The following is a 19883-nucleotide window of genomic DNA, read 5'->3' as shown; positions in this document are numbered from 1 at the left end:
TCTGGATATTTCATATGAATGAAATCATATTGAATGCAGTCTTTGTGACTGGGTTCTTTCACTTAGCATAATGTTTTCAAAGTTCATCCATGTTGGAGCATATATCAGTACTTCATTCCTTTTTATGGATGAATAATATTCCATTGTATAGATACCACATTTTATTTATCCATTCATCAGTTGATGCTTCTTTGGGTTGTTCCCACTTTTGACTATTGTGATGAAATAATGCTGAACATTAGTGTACAGTTTTTGTGTGGACTTATGTTTTCATTTCTCTTGGAGTGGAATTAGTGTTGAAACTGCCACACTGTTTTCCAGAGTGGCTGCACCATTTTTTATTCCTACCAGTAGTGTACAAGGGTCCCAATTTCTCCACATCCTCACCAGCACTTGTTGTCTGTTATAATCCTAGTGCTTATAAAATAGTATTTCATTATGGTTTTGATTTGTATTTCCCTAGTGACTGATGATGTTGAACATCTTTTCATGTGTTCATTGACCATTTGCATATCTTCTCTGGAGAAATGTTTATTCACATATTTGACCTAGTTTTTAATTAAGTAATTTGTCTCTTAATCACTGAGTTGTAAGAGTTCTTTATATAGTCTGTATACAAATCTTTTATCAGATACAGGATTTACAGGTATTTGCTCCATTTTATGGGTTGTCTTTTTTACTTGCTTGATGGTGTCCTTTGCAGCACAGAAGTTTTTAAATTTTGATGGAACTTCGATTTATTTGTATTTTTGTTGTTGCTTTTGCTTTTGGTATCATACTAAGAAGCCATTTCCTGACTCAAGGTCACAAAGATATACTGTGATTTCTTCTAAGAGTTTTATAGTTCAGCTCTAACATTTAGGTTGTGATACATTCTGAGGTAATTTTTGTGTATAGCATGAGGATGGGGTCCACATTCATTCTTTTGCATGTGGATATCCAGTTATCCCAGCACCATTGGTTGAAAAGACTGTTCTTTCCTCATTAAATTGTCATGACATCCTTGTCGACATTTATTTTTCTTCCCTCATACACAAAACGAAGCACACTATATGTACTGTTCTGCACCCATGAGTTTTTTTGTTTGAAGACATCATATTCCTAGAAGTTACTATATATCACTGTATCAAGATTTTCCTTATACTTTTTTTAATTGAGTTATCTTACTGAGTTGTAGGAGTATGGGTTAATGTAATTCCTTTTTCTGTATTTCAAACATTTTCTTGTAGTCTGTGGCTTATTTATTCATTTTGGAGTCCATTTGATAAATTTTTCTTCTATGGTTGTGTTTTTGTTTCCTATATTTGCATACTCCAAGGTTGCAAAGATTGTCTCCTGTGGTGGTTTTTTTCCTAGAAGTGTTATGATTTTCTGCTGTGATTTACCTTTTGATTTTTTGGTTTATGGTTTTTAAGATTTTTGCCCACTCATGTGTAGTAAAAGAATTCATATGCTTTCTAGAATTTAATATAACTTCCTCTTTTTTACATTTAAATTTCTGATTGATTTGGAAATTACCTTATACACAGTGTAAGGTATGAATCCAGTTTATCTTGTTCCAAATGGCTATCCAAAATTTTTAACCAGTTTTATTGTTCTGTAATTTACATACAACAAAATGTCTTTCTTTTAAGTGTATATTTTGATGAAAACTCTACTCCAGTGCCACCCACTCCAGGCAACTACTGATCTACTTTCTCTTACTGTAGATTAGATTTGACTTTTCTAGATATTTTTTATTTAGTAAATGGAATCGTGTATTGTATTTTTTGCGTCTGGCTTAAACAACATAATAATTTGAGAATATTTCATATTATCATCTGTATCCATTTATTCCTTTTTATTGCTGAAGAGCATTCCATTTTTATGATTATACTACAGTTTACCCATTACCAGTTGATGGGTATTTGGATTATTTTCTGTTTCTGGCTGTTCTGAATAAAACTGTTAAGAACATTTTTGTACAGGTGTTTGTGTGAACATTTGCTTTCATTTCTCTTGGTTAAATATCTAGAACTAGAATTTTTGAGTTGTATGGTAAATGCAATTTTAAATTAATAAGAAACTGGTAAATTGTTTTCCAAAGTGATTGTGTCATTTTACATTTCAACTGATCAGCCATGTATGAGAGTTACAATTGCTTTGCATCCTTGCCAACAATTTTCTGGCTTATTTATTTATTTATTTATTTATTTATCTGGTTGCACCAGGTCTTAGTTGTGGCAGGTGGGCTCCTTAGTTGCAGCTTGTGGGCTGGGCTCCTTAGTTGTGGCTCACCAGTTCCTTAGTTGCGGCATGCGGGCTCCTTAGTTGTGGCATGTGAACTCCTAGTCGGGCATGCATGTGGGATCTAGTTCCCTGACCAGGGATCAAACCCAGGCCGTCTGCACTGGGAGCATGGAGTCCTATCCACTGCACCACCAGGGAAGTCCCTTGTCTGTCTTTTTAATTTTAGCCCATCTGATGAGTGTGTTACGCTACCTCACTGTGGTTTTAAGTCTTTTTTTTTTTTTTTTTTTTTTTTTTTTTAATTTATGGCTGTGTTGGGTCTTCGTTTCTGTGCGAGGGCTTTCTCTAGCTGCGGCAAGCGGGGGCCACTCTTCATTGCAGTGCGCGGGCCTCTCATTATCGTGGCCTCTCTTGTTGCGGAGCACAGGCTCCAGACGCGCAGGCTCAGTAACTGTGGCTCACGGACCCAGTTGCTCCGCGGCATGTGGGATCTTCCCAGACCAGGGCTCGAACCCGTGTCCCCTGCATTGGCAGGCAGATTCTCAACCACTGCGCCACCGGGGAAGCCCCTCACTGTGGTTTTAATATGCATTTCTTTAATGATTACTGATTGTGAACATCTTTTCATGTGTTTATTGGCTGTCTTCTTTTGCAAAGTGTCTGTTCAAATCTTTTTCCTTTATTTACTTTTGGTTTGTTTTCTTACTATTAATTGTAACCGTTATTTATATATTCTGGATACAAATCCTTTATCAGGTATAGGTATTATGAATATTTTCAAAGAGCCTGTGTTGTTTATTTTGATGAAGTCCCATTTATCATGTTTTTCTCTTATGATTCATGCTTTGTTATAACTAAGAAGCCTTTGCCTGCCCCAGGTTGTGAATATTTTTATGTTTCTTCCAGAAGTTTAATACAAGTTTTAGCTTTTACAATTAGGTGTATGATCGACCTGAAGTTAGTTTTTGTGCAGGGCATGCAGTTTGTTGTTTTGTTTTTTTTTTTTCCATGTATATATATCCAGTTTTGCCAACACCAGCCTCTGTTTTGCTGTTAAATTATCTTGGCATCTTCATAGAATTCAGTTGTCTGTATATGTGTGATCTATTCCTGAACTATTTTGTTGTGTTAATCTGTGTATCCTCATGCCAGTACTCGCTTTTTGATTATTGTTACTTTATAATAAATCTTAGAATCAGTTCATGGAAGTCCTCCAGTTTTAGTCGTCTTTGTTAAAATTGTTTTAGCTATTCTAGGTTCTTTACATTTCCAAATAAACTGTAGAATCAGCTTGGAATTATCTGTGTCTGTATCTGAAGATCAGTTTGTGGGGGACTTGACCCCCTTTAACAATATTTAATTTTCCAATCCACAAGCATGTTGTATTTCTCCATTTATTTAAGTGTTCAATTTCACCAGTATTTTGTAGTTTTCATTGTATAAGTTTTGCATTTGTTTACTTAAATTTATCACTTAGTATTTCATATTTTTTATGGCGTTGTAAATTTTTCAGCATTTGTTTACCTAGTATATAGGGATACACTAGATTTTTTACTATCAACCTTGTGTCTTGCCACTTTGCTAATAAACCCATCTATTGTTTCTAATAGCTTCTTTTTAGACTTACTTAGACTTTTCTATGTACACAATCATAATCCAGTCAGTATATCTGTCTTTTTTTTACCGTACTGCACTGGCTGGGTCTTCTAATACATTACTTACTGAATAGAAGGGATGCATTCCTTACCATGCCCCTGATCTTAGGGGTGAAACAGTATCTTTCACCCTTTGGTATAGTGTTAGTTGTGGTTTCAATTCATAACTTGCTGAGGATGTTTTTTGTTTTGTTTTGTTTTTTAGTGATGAATGGTTATTGAATTGTGTCAAATACTTCAGCATCTCTTATGCTGATCATATGGTTTTTCTGATTTGCTGTGTTATTTTGAAGAATTACATTGTTTTTTTTAATTGAACACCTCAGTGGCTTTTTTTTTTTTTAATACATTTATTTATTTGTGGCTGCATTGGGTCTTCGTTGCTGCGCGTAGGCTTTCTCTAGTTGCAGCGAGCGGGGGCTTCTCTTCATTGCGGTGCATGAGCTTCTGGTTGCGGTGGCTTCTCATGTTGCGGAGCATGGTCTCTAGGCACGCAGGCTTCAGTAGTTGTGGCATGTGGGCTCAGTAGTTGTGGCTCGCAGGCTCTGGAGCGCAGGCTCAGTAGTTGTGGCACATGGGCTTAGTTGCTCCACAGCATGTGGAATCTTCCCGGACCAGGGCTCAAGCCCGTGTCCTCTGCATTGGCAGCGGATTCTTAACCACTGTGCCACCAGGGAAGTCCGATTGATTTTTGAATATCGAACCAGCTTTGCATTCCTGGCACCCCATTTATACACTTAGTCATGGTGTATTATCTTTATATGTTTTCCTGGATATGACTTGATAGTATTTTATTAAAGAGGTTTTTGTCTGTGTTCATGGTGGATGTTGGTCTGTAGTTTGCTTTGCTTTGTAATGTCTTTGTAGGATCTTGATACCAAGTTAATGCTGGCCATCTCATCTAATTTACCAGATTTAATGGCATAAAGTTGTTCATAATATTCCTTTATCTTTTTAATGTCTTTAGGATCTGTAGTGATGCTCTGTCTTTCACTTCTGGTATTGATAATTTATGTCTTTTCCCCCTTTTTTATTGATCAGTCTTGTTAGAGACTTATTGACCTTTTCAAAGGCCAACTTCTATTGGCTTGGCCAAAAAAGTTCCTTCAGTTTTTAAGTAAAAATAAGACACAGGGAATTCCCTGGTGGCCCAGTGGTTGAGAATCTGCCTGTGCAGGGGACCAGGGGTTAGATCCCTGGTCCAGGAAGATCCCACATACCGTGGAGCAACTAGGCCCATGCGCCACAACTACTGAGCCTGCGCTCTAGAGCCCGTGCTCCGCAACAAGAGAAGCCACCACAATGAGAAGCCCACGCACCACAACAAAGAGTAGCCCCCGCTCACTGCAACTAGAGAAAGCCAGCACGCAGCAACTAGGACCCAACACAGCCAAAAATAAATAAAATAAAATAAATAAATTTATTTATTTTAAAAAAAGACACATTTTTCATTTTCACCAAGAACTTTATTTGAACAACATATTCACCATTTTGTTCCACTGCCTTCTGCCATTTTTCAGGCAACTTCATAATTCCAACTTCCCAAAACTTTTTACCTTTTTGAGCAAAGAACTGTACCAGGTGCCTTTTACAGTCTTTGAGGGAATTGAAATTTTTTTCCATTAAGAGAACTTTGTAAAGACCGAAATAAATGGAAGTCCGAAGGTGCAGTGTCTGATGAATACAACAGATAAATCAGAACTTCCCAGCCAAGCTGAAACAATTTTTGCCTGGTCATCAAAGGAACATGTGGTCTTGCGTTATCCAGATGGAAGATTACGCTTTTTCTGTTGACTAATTCCAGACGCTTTTTGTCGAGTGCTGCTTTCAGTTGGTCTAATTGAGAGTAGTACTTGTTGGAATTAATCGTTTAGTTTTCCAGAAGGAGCTCATAATAGAGGACTCCCTTCCAATCCCACCCTTTACACAACATCACCTTCTTTGGATGAAGACTGGCCTTTGGTGTAATTGGTGGCGGTTCATTTTGTTTGCCCGACGATCTCTTCCATTCCACATTATTGTACAGTATCTACTTTTCATTGCCCATCACAATTTGTATTAAAAGCAGAACGTTTTCATTACGTTCAAGTAGAGAATCGCATGTGGAAATACAGTCAAGGAGGTTTTTTTCGCCTAACCTATATGAAACCCAAGCATTAAAGCGATTCACATAACCAAGCTGGTGCAAATGATTTTCATCACTTGATTTGGACATTTTGAGTGTATCGGCTATCTCCCACATGGTAGAATGTTGATTGTTCTCAATTAATGTCTCGATTTGATCGCTATCAACCTCAACTGATCTACCCGACCGTGGAGCATCATTCAGCAAGAAATCTCCAGCACAAAACTTCGCAAGTCACTTTTGACACGTTCAATCAGTCATAGCACCTTCTCCGTACACTACACAAATCTTTTTTTGCATTTCAGTTGCGTTTTTACCTTTCTTGAAGTAATAAAGCATAGTATGCTGAAAATGTTGTTTTTTTCTTCCATCTTCAATATTAAAATGACTACACAAAAATTCACCAATTTTGATAAGTTGTTTTAAAAATGCATGCTGATGTGACAGCTGCTACAATACAATCTAACAAAATTGTTTCGAGTGAAGTTATAGGCAGCTAAGTGCTACTAGAGCCATTGTACAGAACAAAACCAAAGAAACTTTTTGGCCAACCCAATACTTTCATTGATTTTTCTCTTTATCATTTCCTTTCTTTGGATTTAATTTTCTGTTCCTTTTCTAGTTTCTTAAGGCAGTTGCTTAGATCATTGATTTTAAAACTTTCTTTATTAGAATAGAAGCATTTAAAGCTATACATTTCTAATCATTGCTTTAGCTACATCGCTAAAACTTGATGTGTTTTATTTTCATATTTCATTCAAAATATTCTCTGTCTTATGATTTCTTCTTTGACCAATGGGTTATTTAATAGTGTTTTGTTTTGTTTTGTTTTTTAACATCTTTATTGGAGTATAATTGCTTTACATTGTTCTGTTAGTTGCTGCTGTATAACAAAGTGAATCAGCTATATGTATACATATATCACCATATCCCCTCCCTCTTGCGTCTCCCTCCCACCCTCCCTATCCCACCCTTCTAGGTGGTCACAAAGCACCGAGCTGATCTCCCTGTGCTATGCGGCTGCTTTCCACTAGCTATCTATTTTACATTTGGTAGTGTATATATGTCAGTGCCACTCTCTCACTTCATCCCAGCTTACCCTTCCCCCTCCCCGTGTCCTTAAGTCCACTCTCTACGTTTGTGTCTTTATTACTGTCCTGCCCTTAGTTTCATCAGAACCTTTTTTTTTGTTCGATTCCATATATATGTGATAGCATATGGTATTTGTTTTTCTCTTTCTGACTTACTTCACTCTGTATGACAGACTCTAGGTCCATCCACCTCACTACAGATAACTCAGTTTCGTTTCTTTTTATGGCTGAGTAATATTACATTGTATATATGTGCCACATCTTTATCCATTCATCTGTTGATGGACACTTAGGTTGCTTCCACGTCCTGGCTATTGTAAATAGTGCTGCAGTGAACATTGTGGTACATGACTCTTTTTGAATTATGGTTTTCTCAGGGTATATGCCCAGTAGTGGGATTGCTGGGTCACATGGTAGTTCTATTTTTAGTTTTTTAAGGAACCTCCATACTGTTCTCCATAGTGGCTGTATCAATTTACATTCCCATCAACAGTGCAAGAGGGTTCCCTTTTCTCCACACCCTCTCCAGCTTTTATTGTTTGTAGATTTTTTGATGATGGCCATTCTGACTGGTGATACCTCATAGTAGTTTTGATTTGCATTTCTCTAATGATTAGTGATGTTGAGCATCCTTTCACATGTTTGTTGGAAATCTATGTATCTTCTTTGGAGAAATGTCTTCTGCCCATGTTTGGATTGGGTTGTTTGTCTTTTTGATATTGAGCTGTATGAGCTGTTTGTATATTTTGGAGATTAATCCTTTGTCAGTTGCTTCTTTTGCAAATATTTTCTCCCATTCTGAGGGTTGTCTTTTCGTCTTGTTTATGGTTTCCTTTGCTGTGCAAAAGCTTTGAAGTTTCATTATGTCCCATTTGGTTTTTTTTGTTGTGTTTTTATTTCCATTTCTCGAGGAGGTGGGTCAAAAAGGATCTTGCTATGATTTATGTCATAGAGTGTTCTGCCTATATTTTCCTCTAAGAGTTTTATAGTGTCTGGCCTTACATTTAGGTCTTTAATCCAGTTTGAGTTATTTTTGTGTATGGTGTTAGGGAGTGTTCTAATTTCATTCTTTTACATGTAGCTGTCCAGTTTTCCCAGCACCACTTATTGAAGAGGCTGTCTTTTCTCCATTGTATATTCTTGCCTCCTTTATCAAAGATAAGGTGACCATATGTGCATGGGTTTATCTCTGGGCTTTCTATCCTGTTCCATTGGTCTATATTTCTGTTTTTGTGCCAGTACCATATTGTCTTGATTACTGTACCTTTGTAGTATAGTCTGAAGTCAGGGAGTCTGATTCCACCAGCTCCGTTTTTTTCCCTCAAGACTGCTTTGGCTATTTGGGATCTTTTGTGTCTCCATATAAATTTTAAGATTTTTTGTTCTAGTTCTAAAAAAAATGCCACTGGTAATTTGATAGGGATTGCATTGAATTTGTAGATTGCTTTGGGTAGTATTGTCATTTTCACAATACTGATTCTTCCAATCCAAGAACATGGTATATCTCTCCATCTGTCTGTGTCATCTTTGATTTCTTTCATCAGTGTCTTATAGTTTTCTGAGTACAGGTCTTTTGTCTCCTTAGGAATGTTTATTCCTAGGTATTTTATTCTTTTTGTTGCAGTGCTAAATGGAATTGTTTCCTTAATTTCTCGTTCAGATTTTTCGTCATTGGTGTATAGGAATGCAAGAGATTTCTGTGCATTAATTTTGTATCCTGCTACTTTACCAGATTCATTGATTAGCTCTGGTAGTTTTCTGGTAGCATCTTTAGGATTCTCTATGTATAGTATCATGTCATCTGCAAACAGTGACAGTTTTACTTCTCCTTTTCTGGTTTGGATTCTTTTTATTTCTTTTTCTTCTCTGATTGCTGTGGCTAAAACTTCCAAAACTATGTTGAATAACAGTGGCAACCTTGTCTTGTTCCTGATCTTACTGGAAATGGTTTCAGTTTTTCACCATTGAGAACGATGTTGGCTGTGGGTTTGTCATATATGGCCTTTATTATGTTGTGGTAGTAGTGTGTGATTAATTTCCAAATATTTGGGTATTTCCGTTTTTTATTTTTCATTCCATTATGATCAGAGAACAGACTGATATGAAATGCCATTTTCATCATATATTAAGTGTCCATGTGTAGTTAAATCTATATCTGGATTTTCTCTTCCATTCTGTTAAACTATCTATCTGTTAAGACTACCTTCCCATCCATCCACTCACAACATTGATTTTTTCCCCCCTCAGGTTTTCTTGACTTTTTTCTTTCTTGTTTATTTTTCCATATGAACTTGATATTCAGGTTGACTACTAAAAAAAAAATCAGTTGGCTTTTAAGAATGCTTTTATTCCTGAAAATTTCAAACATATACAAATAAGCAGTTAGACTAGTACAGTAGTGTAAAAGTACTCATCGGTCAGCTTTAATAGTTAGAAACTCATGGCCAGGACTTCCCTGGTGGCGCAGTGGTTAAGAATCCGCCTGCCAATGCAGGGGACACGGGTTCGAGCCCTGGTCCGGGAAGATCCCACATGCCGCGGAGCAACTAAGCCTGTGCGCCACAACTACTGAGCCTGCGCTCTAGAGCCCACGAGCCACAGCTGCTGAGCCTGTGTGCTGCAACTACTGAAGCCCCTGAGCCTAGAGCCCGTGCTCCGCAACAAGAGAAGCCACCACAGTGAGAAGCCTGCCCACCGCAACGAAGAGTAGCCCCCCCTCGCTGCAACCAGAGAAAGCCCGCACGCAGCAACGAAGACCCAATGCAGCCAAAAAGAAAATAAATAAATAAATTTATTTAAAAAAAAGAAAGAAACTCATGGCCAATTTTGTTTCATCTACAGGACCTCTCTCCTGGCAGATTGTTTTGAAGCATATCCCGGATACACCATTTTATTTGTAAATACTTTATTTTAAAATTCTTAAAAATAAGGGGTCTTATAAAAACAAACATAAAACATTACAATACCGTTATCACACCAAAAAGACTTAACAGTAATTCCCTTATATTCTCAAATTTCTGTGGCTATTTTTTAAAAATATATTTTTTTACAGTTAATTTGTTCCAGTTAGGATCCGAATGAGATTTACAAATTGCATTTGTTTATCATGTTTAAGTCATTTTTTTAAAATTGTTTTATGTTGTGGTAAATTTTTATTACGGCAGTTTTAAAGACGTGTTTTGTTCATTCATACCCTCACAGAGTTGTGGACTCTTTCTTTTTTTAAACCATAGTTAAGATACCATTTTTCACACCTAAAAAAATTAGCAGTTATTTCTTCCTATCAAATGTGTAGAGCACAAGTTTTTCTTACTGTCTTATGAATTTTTCTTAATAGTTGGCTTGTTGAGCCACAATCCAGAATCCACACTTTTCATTTGATTGGTTTCTCTCTCTTAATGTTAACTCTCTCTTATAGGTTTCTCCTTAGTCTTTTCCCTTTCTATCTTATTTAAATCTAATTTGTTTTGTCCTATATTCTTTCCCACTGTCTGAATTTAATGGATTGTGTCCCTGTGATATTGTTTAAAGTGTTCCTCTGTCCCCTGTAATCCTTGTGAACTGATTGTAGATAAGAAAGATTAGTTTGTATTTTTTAAAACTTAACCTGGATTGTTTCATAGATGATGTGTGTACTTTTATTAGGAGTCAGTGTCTTACCTCTGTCTTTTTTTTTTTTTTTTTTTTGGATAGTAGGAGTAACTTGGCTGCCTTATCTATCCAGGATAACTTTTCATACCAGCTCTTCTCTGTTTTAGCAGCACTGATAATCACTGTCTAGCGCTAGATTCATTATTTCATTAAGGATTGCAAAACGGCATTCTCATTCTGTCATCTCTTTTTCAATTATTAGCTGGACTATTTCTATAAAGAAAAACTTTACCTTGTCGAACTATTTGGTTACCGTGAGGTACAGTTTGTGAAAGAAAGGCAGCTAAACTGCCCATCATTTCAAGGCAGTTCTCAAAATAATGAGTTGGTTTCCTGTTGTCCCTAAAGGTTGACCAGTGAGGGTTTGTTGTTGTTGTTGTTGTTGTTCTATTAGTATGAACTCCTGGGTTTTAATATTCAGTTTGCCAATTGGCATTTTCATTAGAACCACATTAAATTTATAAATATATAATTTAGAAATTAACTTAGAGGAGAATTGCTATCTTTATATTGTCTTCCTATCCACGAACAAATGATGCCTTTCTGCTTGTTTAAATCTGCTTCTCTACCTTCAGTAGTTGTTTTTTTTGTTTGTTTGTTTCTTTTTTTTATTTATTTGTTTTTATTTTTGGCTCTGTTGGGTCTTCATTGCCGTGCACAGGCTTCTCATTGTCGTGGCTTCTCTTGCTGTGGAGCACAGACTCTAGGCACATGGGCTTCAGTAGTTGTGGCACATGGGCTCAGTAGTTGTGGTGCACGGGCTTAGTTGCTCCGCGGCATGTGGGATCTTCCCGGACCAGGGCTTGAACCCGTGTTCCCTGCATTGGCAAGTGGATTCTTAACCACTGCGCCACCAAGGAAGCCCCTTCAGTAGTATTTTTAAGTTTCTCTTAAAGGTTTTATGTGTTTCTTCAGTTTTTGCCTTAGGTATTTTCTTTTTTTATTGTTAATGTAAAGTGGGTTCATCTTTTCCATTGCATCTTCTATGTATATGAAGGCTATTTGCCATCTTTATGTTAATCTTATATCCTGCTGCTTTACTCTTCAAATAACAGGGAAAATTAAGGACTTGCTTCTGAAATGCAGCCATAGATCATATAAGGCATATCTTTCCTTCATGATAGTAGTGCCTTTTTGCACAAAACCACCTCTTTGTCTTCTTGGTGCGTAATGCAGTGTTATCATTTTTGCGTCCTGTGAGAAAAATTGAGTTGTATTTGAAGATATGCTGAAGTCAGGAACATTTTGGGACAGATATTCTTTGTGTGTGGGGTTAGACTGGGGTAGGGTCTGTGCATTATAGGATGTTTATTAGCATCCCTGGCCTCTACCCATTAGATGCTAGTAGTATCCTCCCCTTCTCTAATTGTGACAACCAAAAATGTCTCCAGATGTTGCCAAATGACCCTTGAAAGGCAAAATTGCTCCCAGTTGAAAACCATTGACATAATGAAATGGCTGAAGTATGGCCAGTCTAAACTGTGGTTTAAGATTAAGGTAGATTCAGTTTGGGTGGGTGAGGGGTAATACAACCATAACTCCAGGTATATCTCTGTATACTTTATCTTTTAAGATTTTGTTCAAGCATTGTTTTTTTTGTTTTGTTTTTTGTTTTCTTTTTTAATTTTTAGTTTTTGGCTGTGTTGTGTCTTCGTTGCTGCGCGCAGGCTTCTCATTGTGGTGGCTTCTCTTGTTGTGGAGCATGGGCTCTAGGTGTGCAGGCTTCAGTAGCTGCAGTAGTTGCGGCTCGCGGGCCCTAGAGCACGGGCTCAGTAGTTGTGGCACACAGGCTTAGTTGCTCCGCGGCATGTGGGAATCTTCCTGGACCAGGGCTCAAACCTGTGTCCCCTGCATTGGCAGGCGGATTCTTAACTACTGAGCCCCCAGGGAAGTCCCAAGCATTGTTTTTATAACTAGAATTTTTTATTTTTAAAAATCAGTAAACTTGAATGGCTTTTTGAAAAAAAATTTTAGTATGTGAGGGTTGTAAAGTATGAAAAGAAATAGTGATAGTGAGTAAGTTAAGCTTATTTAGCTTAATTAGACAGACTTTCATGTGATAAAAATGATATTTGAGTTTGGGGTGGCTTTTCTTTACTAGAAGGGTGTGCTTTTTCAATATGTGGGAATCTCAAGATTAAATTCAGAACAATATTACCTAATTGGTTTTCTCTGTTTTCAAGTTTGCTTTTCTGACTAGACAACACAGTGTATAACTAGCTCTCCTAAGTATCAGCAACAGTCATTAAATTTTTAGCAAAAAATTTCAAATATTTTTAAAAAAAGACAAATTCTGTCTCTACATTAGCAGTTACCTGTGTAGTCAGTTTTGATGATTTTGTGAACATACGAAGTTACACATTCTTTGTGTCTTGCTGTAAGCAGTGGTTCACAGCTTCTTCCCTCAAGTGGCTTGGTTAACATAGCACCATAAACCCATCACAGACAAGAGTCAGTGCTGTAATAAACATGTGAGGAAAAGGTACACAGAACATGCAGCTAGCTCTTTTGTGGGGGACTGGGAAAGATGATACAGAGGAGATGACAGTTGAGCTAAATTGTTAACTAGAGCTTTAATGGAGCGGATTATAGGCAGAAATTTGTGTGGAATAATAAAAGACAAAAAGTAATGTTTTAAAAGAGCTATTACAATTTTTTTAAAGCGCTACATGGTAGTGTGTGATGCTATGTTTGAGAAGGCAAGAGTTCAGTGGTAGGAAATTTAGAAAGATGGAGTTAAGATAAGTGTTGGTTCTGTTTTGGCTTTTTTGTTGTACTTTTGTTTTTCTTTGAATAAAATCCAGTGCCCTTCTCTAGCAATGGCATAATTCAGTGTCTCAAACAGGGATTATATGAGAAGTAAGAGGGAAATGTTTCGTAGTGCTGTAAGAGTCTTGTAATTACAGGGAGTTGATGAAGTCTGGGGGTCATCACAGAGTATCTCTCTGAGAATGTTGCTTTCAAGCTGACACTTGATGGACAAGTAAAAATTTTCCAACCTGGCAGTAGGGGATTGGGGTTTGAGTCTGAGGAATAGTATATATGATAGGAAAACAGCCCATAGTGGCTGAAGGGGGATGGGTGTGGTAAAACATGGCATCGGAGAGGTAGGCTTTGACCCAATCATGCAGAGCCTTATGGACCATGTTCGTGTATTTTATGCTAATAAGGAGCTGCTGTGTTCTAATATTACGTCGTTTTTTCCTGCAGTACCAAATATGCCCCAACAACGGCAAGACCAACATCATCAGAGTACCATGATGCACCCAGCCTCAGCAGCAGGCCCACCAATTGTGGCCACCCCACCAGCTTATTCCACACAATATGTTGCCTATAGTCCTCAGCAGTTTCCAAATCAGCCTCTTGTTCAGCATGTGCCACATTATCAGTCTCAGGTAAGTCTGATATGACCTAATAACTCTTAATTGTTGTTCCATTGAAGTAACTTTTAGTATGGTAAAGGGGTTTTTCCTTTATATTTTGTGCTATGCGTTAACAGTGGGGTAGGCAGCTAAGGATTTGGGGGTAGTTTTTAACCTAATAGAAAGTTGCTGATCAATGTAAGTGTTTGAAAAGCTAAATCCTTTCTAGCCAAGAAAGGATTTAGAATTTTAGGAGTTGTTTCTGGAAACCTGGAAACCATGGAGTTAAGACATAACTAAAATCTACTTGACTATATCTGGTACTTTAATGTTTTTCTCTTTATTTTTTGTTTGAACACAGCATCCTCATGTCTATAGTCCTGTAATACAGGGTAATGCTAGAATGATGGCACCACCAACACATGCCCAGCCTGGTTTAGTATCTTCTTCAGCAACTCAGTACGGGGCTCATGAGCAGACGCATGCGATGTATGGTAGGAAGCACTTTGTTTGTCTTTTTCAATGTGTGTGACTATTCTTACTGTGTTTTTAAGCTCTGAAAAGATGCTCTGTTTAAGAATAACTCTGCCTTTTATGACATTGAGGGTCAAGAAGCTAAAGAAAAGATGAATCCATTTCTCTCTCCAACCTGCTCTATAAGTCTTGGCAAATCATTTCTACTTCGAAATTTCTCTCTGTTCCATTGTCTCTCTTTAACTAAAATGTAATAATGTGTGTAAAAGCATCTTTTGTGGAGAAAGGTATCTTTCTCCTCTTCCTCATCAGTAACATCATTTGGTATACCCTTCCTAAGGCATGCAAGAAAGTTTTACCGTAATGAAAGCAAGAAAACATTCTGCTTCACTCCTTACCCTGGGGGTCACTGACATTGCATATTTTATTGCTATTTGTTACAATGCTACTACGTTTCTGCATCATGCTTTATTTCAAGTGGTCGGAATTGTGTAATATTAGATCTGCTTTTGACAGATTCATACTTTAAATGAGTATACAGTGATAAAATGAAAATGAAAAGTATTCTATATAAAATTAAACGATATATATGAGTAATAAGCTAAAATTACCATCTTAGTTTTGTGGCCGGAGAACTTTGTGCAAGTCAACTTTGCAACTGTCTAAAGTAATAAAATAATATTGTTTTCAGTGTTAGAATTTAAAATAAGATTTCCGCTTATATTTTGTAATATAGAATTAATGGGTCGTCCCATATTATGTTTTTCAAAATGCACCTTTAATTAGTACCAGTTTTATTAAGATCTAAATTTTGTTTTGAACTTTTCTGAGGACTCCTGTACTGTCATTTAGGTTTTCCCATTGGCATTTCAGTTTTTTGGAGAGGGAGAGAAATTTAAGTTTATTCATTCAATTGAAAAGTGAACCACTTTGAAAATGAAATTAATATTACATGTAACTACATGGACATTTCATTTTTTAAACCTCTTTAAACTTTTTGAGTGACTAATAAGAATATAAAGGCTTTCATTTTTTTTAACTTTAGATAACAGTTTATAACATTTTGTAGGTTTATAGGAATAGGACTCAGGCAGCAACAATCATTCTTGTCACCTGGAACCCACTGCTAATGTTTTCTTTCTGGAGGCATGCTCCTTTACCACTGGTTCACAAATGATAGGAATTTTACATGATTAAAGGCTTTTTTTTTTAAATAAAATACTTGTCAGATCTTAATTTTCCACACTTAAAATTTTCTCTTGTTGATTATGCTCTTTAAATTAAAATGATGTGATTGCTCCATTTTGAAAAACATTTCTTTCAAGAAGCCCATCTATAATTTAATTGAAAGATTGACATACTGATTTGGCTTATGATTTTGGTTGTGATCTCCTATCATTGGCTTGTCTTTAGTTGTCTTAACCAGGACTAAGTATGTGTGAAAAGGCACCACTGATTTATCACACTAACTTTTATGCAATTTGTATACATTTCAATAATTTTCCAGTTTGCTAAAGTCTTAGGTGACACAGTTTATTAAGATTGTTTATTATACATATTATACATTTCTGAATACATCTTGACGTAACAAGTGGAAAAAACATTTCTTTCTTCCCATTTTCTGGGATACTCCCCTTGGAATAAGATCTGAAACTTGAGTTAAAATTTCCATTGCTTTTAGAGAATAGCTATTTGTGTGCCCACACCTTTGAGACATTATAGTAATACTGTGATGTCAAGCAGAATCTTTCTCCTCAATGTATATTCACTCACTACCAACATCTGACTTTGTCTTTTGATTGGATGTTCATTGGTTTGAAACAGCCAGTACAGTAAATACTGTATTTGAGGCACTAATGGTTTTTATAACTACCTTCCCAGAATATTTCCATTTGAAAAGCAGTTGGTCTTGGACCCTGAAGTCCATTCAAGTGTGGGTAAATAGTAAATATTGCAAAGAAACAAAATACTAGACCTAATGCAGTGAAATCTGGAATGAATTAGTCATCAAAGCTAGTTCTTTGATACCAGGAGAAAGTTGCTCAACCAAATCTGAATTACTCTCCTGCAGTTTACACAGATTGTATCATATTTCATTGATGGGTGTTGATGAGGGCAGCTAGGGGCAAAGCTGTAGATTTGCTATGATTGTTGCTGGTTCTGTTTTGGATACTTCATACCCTAAAGAGAACACTGGGAAATGAATTGGTTTGTTCCTTACCACAATAAGCCATAATTTAATCTGCTGTAGCAAGTTCATTAATTCTTCAATAATTTATTTCAGTTATTTTAGATCTTCCAAATCCAATTATGCCAAATATAGACAAATTTTAAATACGTTATTTTAAACTATAAGACAAAACTTGCATAGAAATGCTAATTTTATATTCATTTCCCTTGAACAGTTTATATTTTATATTCCGAAAGGAACCAAATATTTTGAGTATGAATTATATTTATTCTTAAGCTACATCCTATCTAGGTTTTTTTAAACTTTTAATGCAAACAAAAGAATATGCACCCAGATGTTAATGACAATTGTATGTCACCTTTTTGTCATTCATTAATTGTTATGGTCATAGCAAAAGCCTTTGCGAATAGAAATGACTACAAAATGAAAGCCTGGTTATTGTTTTTAATTTTTTTGGTGTATTTAATATAAATATGCTAACAGATCACTGAACATTTAAATTATTAGGAGATACATTCTAAGAATTGTTGACCTTGTACTCTTTCTAGATATCTTAGGAAGGACTTTGATCGCAAACTTCATCTCTTTGACCTTAACTTTAACTTCACTTTCATCATTGCCTCTGCCCTCTTCCTCCTAATAAGTTACTCTTTGTTTCCTTAACGTCTAGTCTTATAATTCATCTCATTTTGTTTCATTCATCTAACTTTGTTTTCCCTTTTAGAAACAGTAATAATGAATTTTTCTCTACTCAGGAAGAGTTCAATCCAGAATCCTTTTTTTGGTTTATTTTTGGTAGTTTAATGCGGATAAATTCAAAAATACAGTAGGCAAAAAGATTTAAAATGCACCTATTAATCTTCTCCCTTACAATCACCAGTTAACATTTTGGTGCATATCCTTCCAAGTGTACTTAGACACACACACGCACACACCTTTATGTAGACAGTTTAATAAGAAATGATATCGTACCCTTGTTTAATATTACTATGTTTCTGAATTTTTGGATCCATTACCAGATGCCTAGTAAACACCTTACAGAATAAGGTGTAAGGTGACATTTCTATTAATGATTTGCAAAATTGGATTAGTCTTTTAAATTAAACTTGGTAAATATTATTTTGTTTTGGTACATTATTTATATCAACGTTGTTCAGTGGAATGCAATGTTGGTCTTTTTATTAGATAATAACTTTATTCCTTTCATTTAAGTAAGTGAGCATGTGGTACTTGACAACCCAATAAAGAAGAAAAGTGTCTTTTGCTTCAGCCCTATCTTATTTAATTTTGTAGTGATGTTTAAAGTGCTTGTCATCTCTTGTAAAATAAGAAAAATGAGTTATGCATGAATACAAAAAGAAATTACTAAATATGTCAACCTTTCCAGAAAATTAGGAAAATGCACACCTTAAAAGGCTAATTAACCTTTCTATTTCCCAAATTCAGCATGTCCCAAATTACCATACAACAAGGAGACAAGCCCTTCTTTCTACTTTGCCAGTGAGTTGGGTTTTTTATACTAATTTTAATTGAACAGTAAAACACTTTTTAAAGAATACATGTTAAGGGAGTAGACTTGTTGAGCAATCTTTTCCTTGTGCCAGACAAAATCATTAAAAATATACATATATGAAAATAATCCAGAGTTTTTAAAAAGGAAATATAACCCAGCTTAAGAAAGCTGGAGTTAATTTAAAAATTGAGTTGTTTCAGAAATTAATTTTTGCATACCAAGCAAACATGTGACTGTTTTGGAAATGCCTAATACTCTCCTTGTTCAGAGAAACTTTTCCTGAACAGCCGTTTTTAAAACAAAGCAAAGCAAGCCACCACAAGCTTAAAACATTAGGGTTTTTTTTAGTATCCTGGTAGGAAAAAAATTTATCCTTACAAGGATTTTTAATTGAATAGGGTTGAAATACTAGGGGGGGAACGTTTCTGTATTTTCAGTCTTTGCATGACTGCAGGTTTATGATATTCAGGTAGCAGACACCTCATGGATGTCTTGAGTTTAAGCAGGAAAGCATGACCTAGCAACTACCAGAGATTATCTTTGGCAACACCAGCCCCCTCTCACCACCAGTGGAAAGGTGAATGATTGCTCCTAAATGGAGAAAGTCTGAGCAGGGATTGCTTTTGGAAATGAACTCGTAAGGTTTGTTTTCTCTATTTGTAGGGAAATTTTTAAATAAGGCTTATTCATGGGCTTTTGGTATTTGGATGGGAAAGTCACTAACTTGCAGGAATCCTTTAGAAATGTATAACAGTATAATATATGTCACTTTATGTGAAATACTATATTCTAGGGGATATTAAGAATTAAAATTTTATGTTAGAGACTAAATTTGAAATTATTTTAGAATGACTGAATGTCTGAATATACTAGATGCCAAATTTTAAAAAGCATTTAGAAAACATTTTGACTTAAATTTTCATTAACTGTGCCTTGACTTGGTATCCAAAAATAAGTACATACATATTATTTATTTGGTGCTAGGAAATGTTAACAAATTTAATCCTTTAATAGATGCTCTTTAAAAAGGAGTCTTGCTGTATATATAACTGTTAAAGGGAAACTATGTATGTGGTATAGTATATAAAAGACACTGTCAGTAATTCTATTATGTACTCAGTTTGAGGTCTCAAATGTAGTTATCCTCACCATCTTACTGTCTCTGTTAGTAGTTTTGGAGTCAGTTTCCTGGTAAGTAGCTAAAAGGTCCTTAATCATCACACCTAAGCATTAACTGCCTTAGCACAACTTTCCCTAAAAGAGAATATCAGTACTTTTAAAAGAAACTAACAGTGGGGCTGCTATTTGTAATTTAATTTGCTGTTTCATACCCCACCCCCACCCCCTTCTAAGCATTTTGTCCTGGTTTGTTTGATCTAGTTGCCTTTTATTCCCCTTTTAAAGAGTTTTCAACTTTTCTTTACTTCCTTTTTTCTGAATTTAACATCAGATTTAAAAGTTGGGAGATTTTGTTTTGTTTCATTTTTAAAGGTTTGCTGTGCTGGTGTTCTCTCATGTCTTGTGCATCCAAGGTCAAAAATGACAAAACCTAGTTATTAAATTAGGTTTAATTTAATAACTTCTATATTAAA

At 35.8% G+C, this 19883-nt stretch overlaps 1 protein-coding gene across 12 annotated transcripts in view; it reads left to right on the top strand.

Moving 5' to 3' along the window:
- Positions 1–19883, top strand: part of ATXN2 (ataxin 2) — a 131751-nt gene that overhangs the window by 94768 nt on the left and 17100 nt on the right. For 10 of the 12 annotated variants that reach the window (XR_009497162.1, XR_009497161.1, XR_009497160.1 and 7 more), the window contains 3 exons: positions 13962–14146; positions 14475–14607; positions 18225–18278. Coding sequence is in view for 7 of the 12 variants with exons in the window: in XM_059893692.1 (XP_059749675.1) it covers positions 13962–14146; positions 14475–14607; positions 18225–18278 (372 nt within the window). In the remaining 5 variants the exon portion in view is untranslated. The remainder of the gene's footprint in view (positions 1–13961; positions 14147–14474; positions 14608–18224; positions 18279–19883) is intronic. The other 2 variants (XM_059893694.1, XM_059893693.1) reach the window with 1 other exon arrangement.

Source organism: Balaenoptera ricei, chromosome 14 (genome assembly GCF_028023285.1).
Source record: "Balaenoptera ricei isolate mBalRic1 chromosome 14, mBalRic1.hap2, whole genome shotgun sequence".
NCBI classification, from domain to species: Eukaryota; Metazoa; Chordata; class Mammalia; order Artiodactyla; family Balaenopteridae; genus Balaenoptera; species Balaenoptera ricei.
This window is presented reverse-complemented; position numbering and strand designations above follow the sequence as displayed.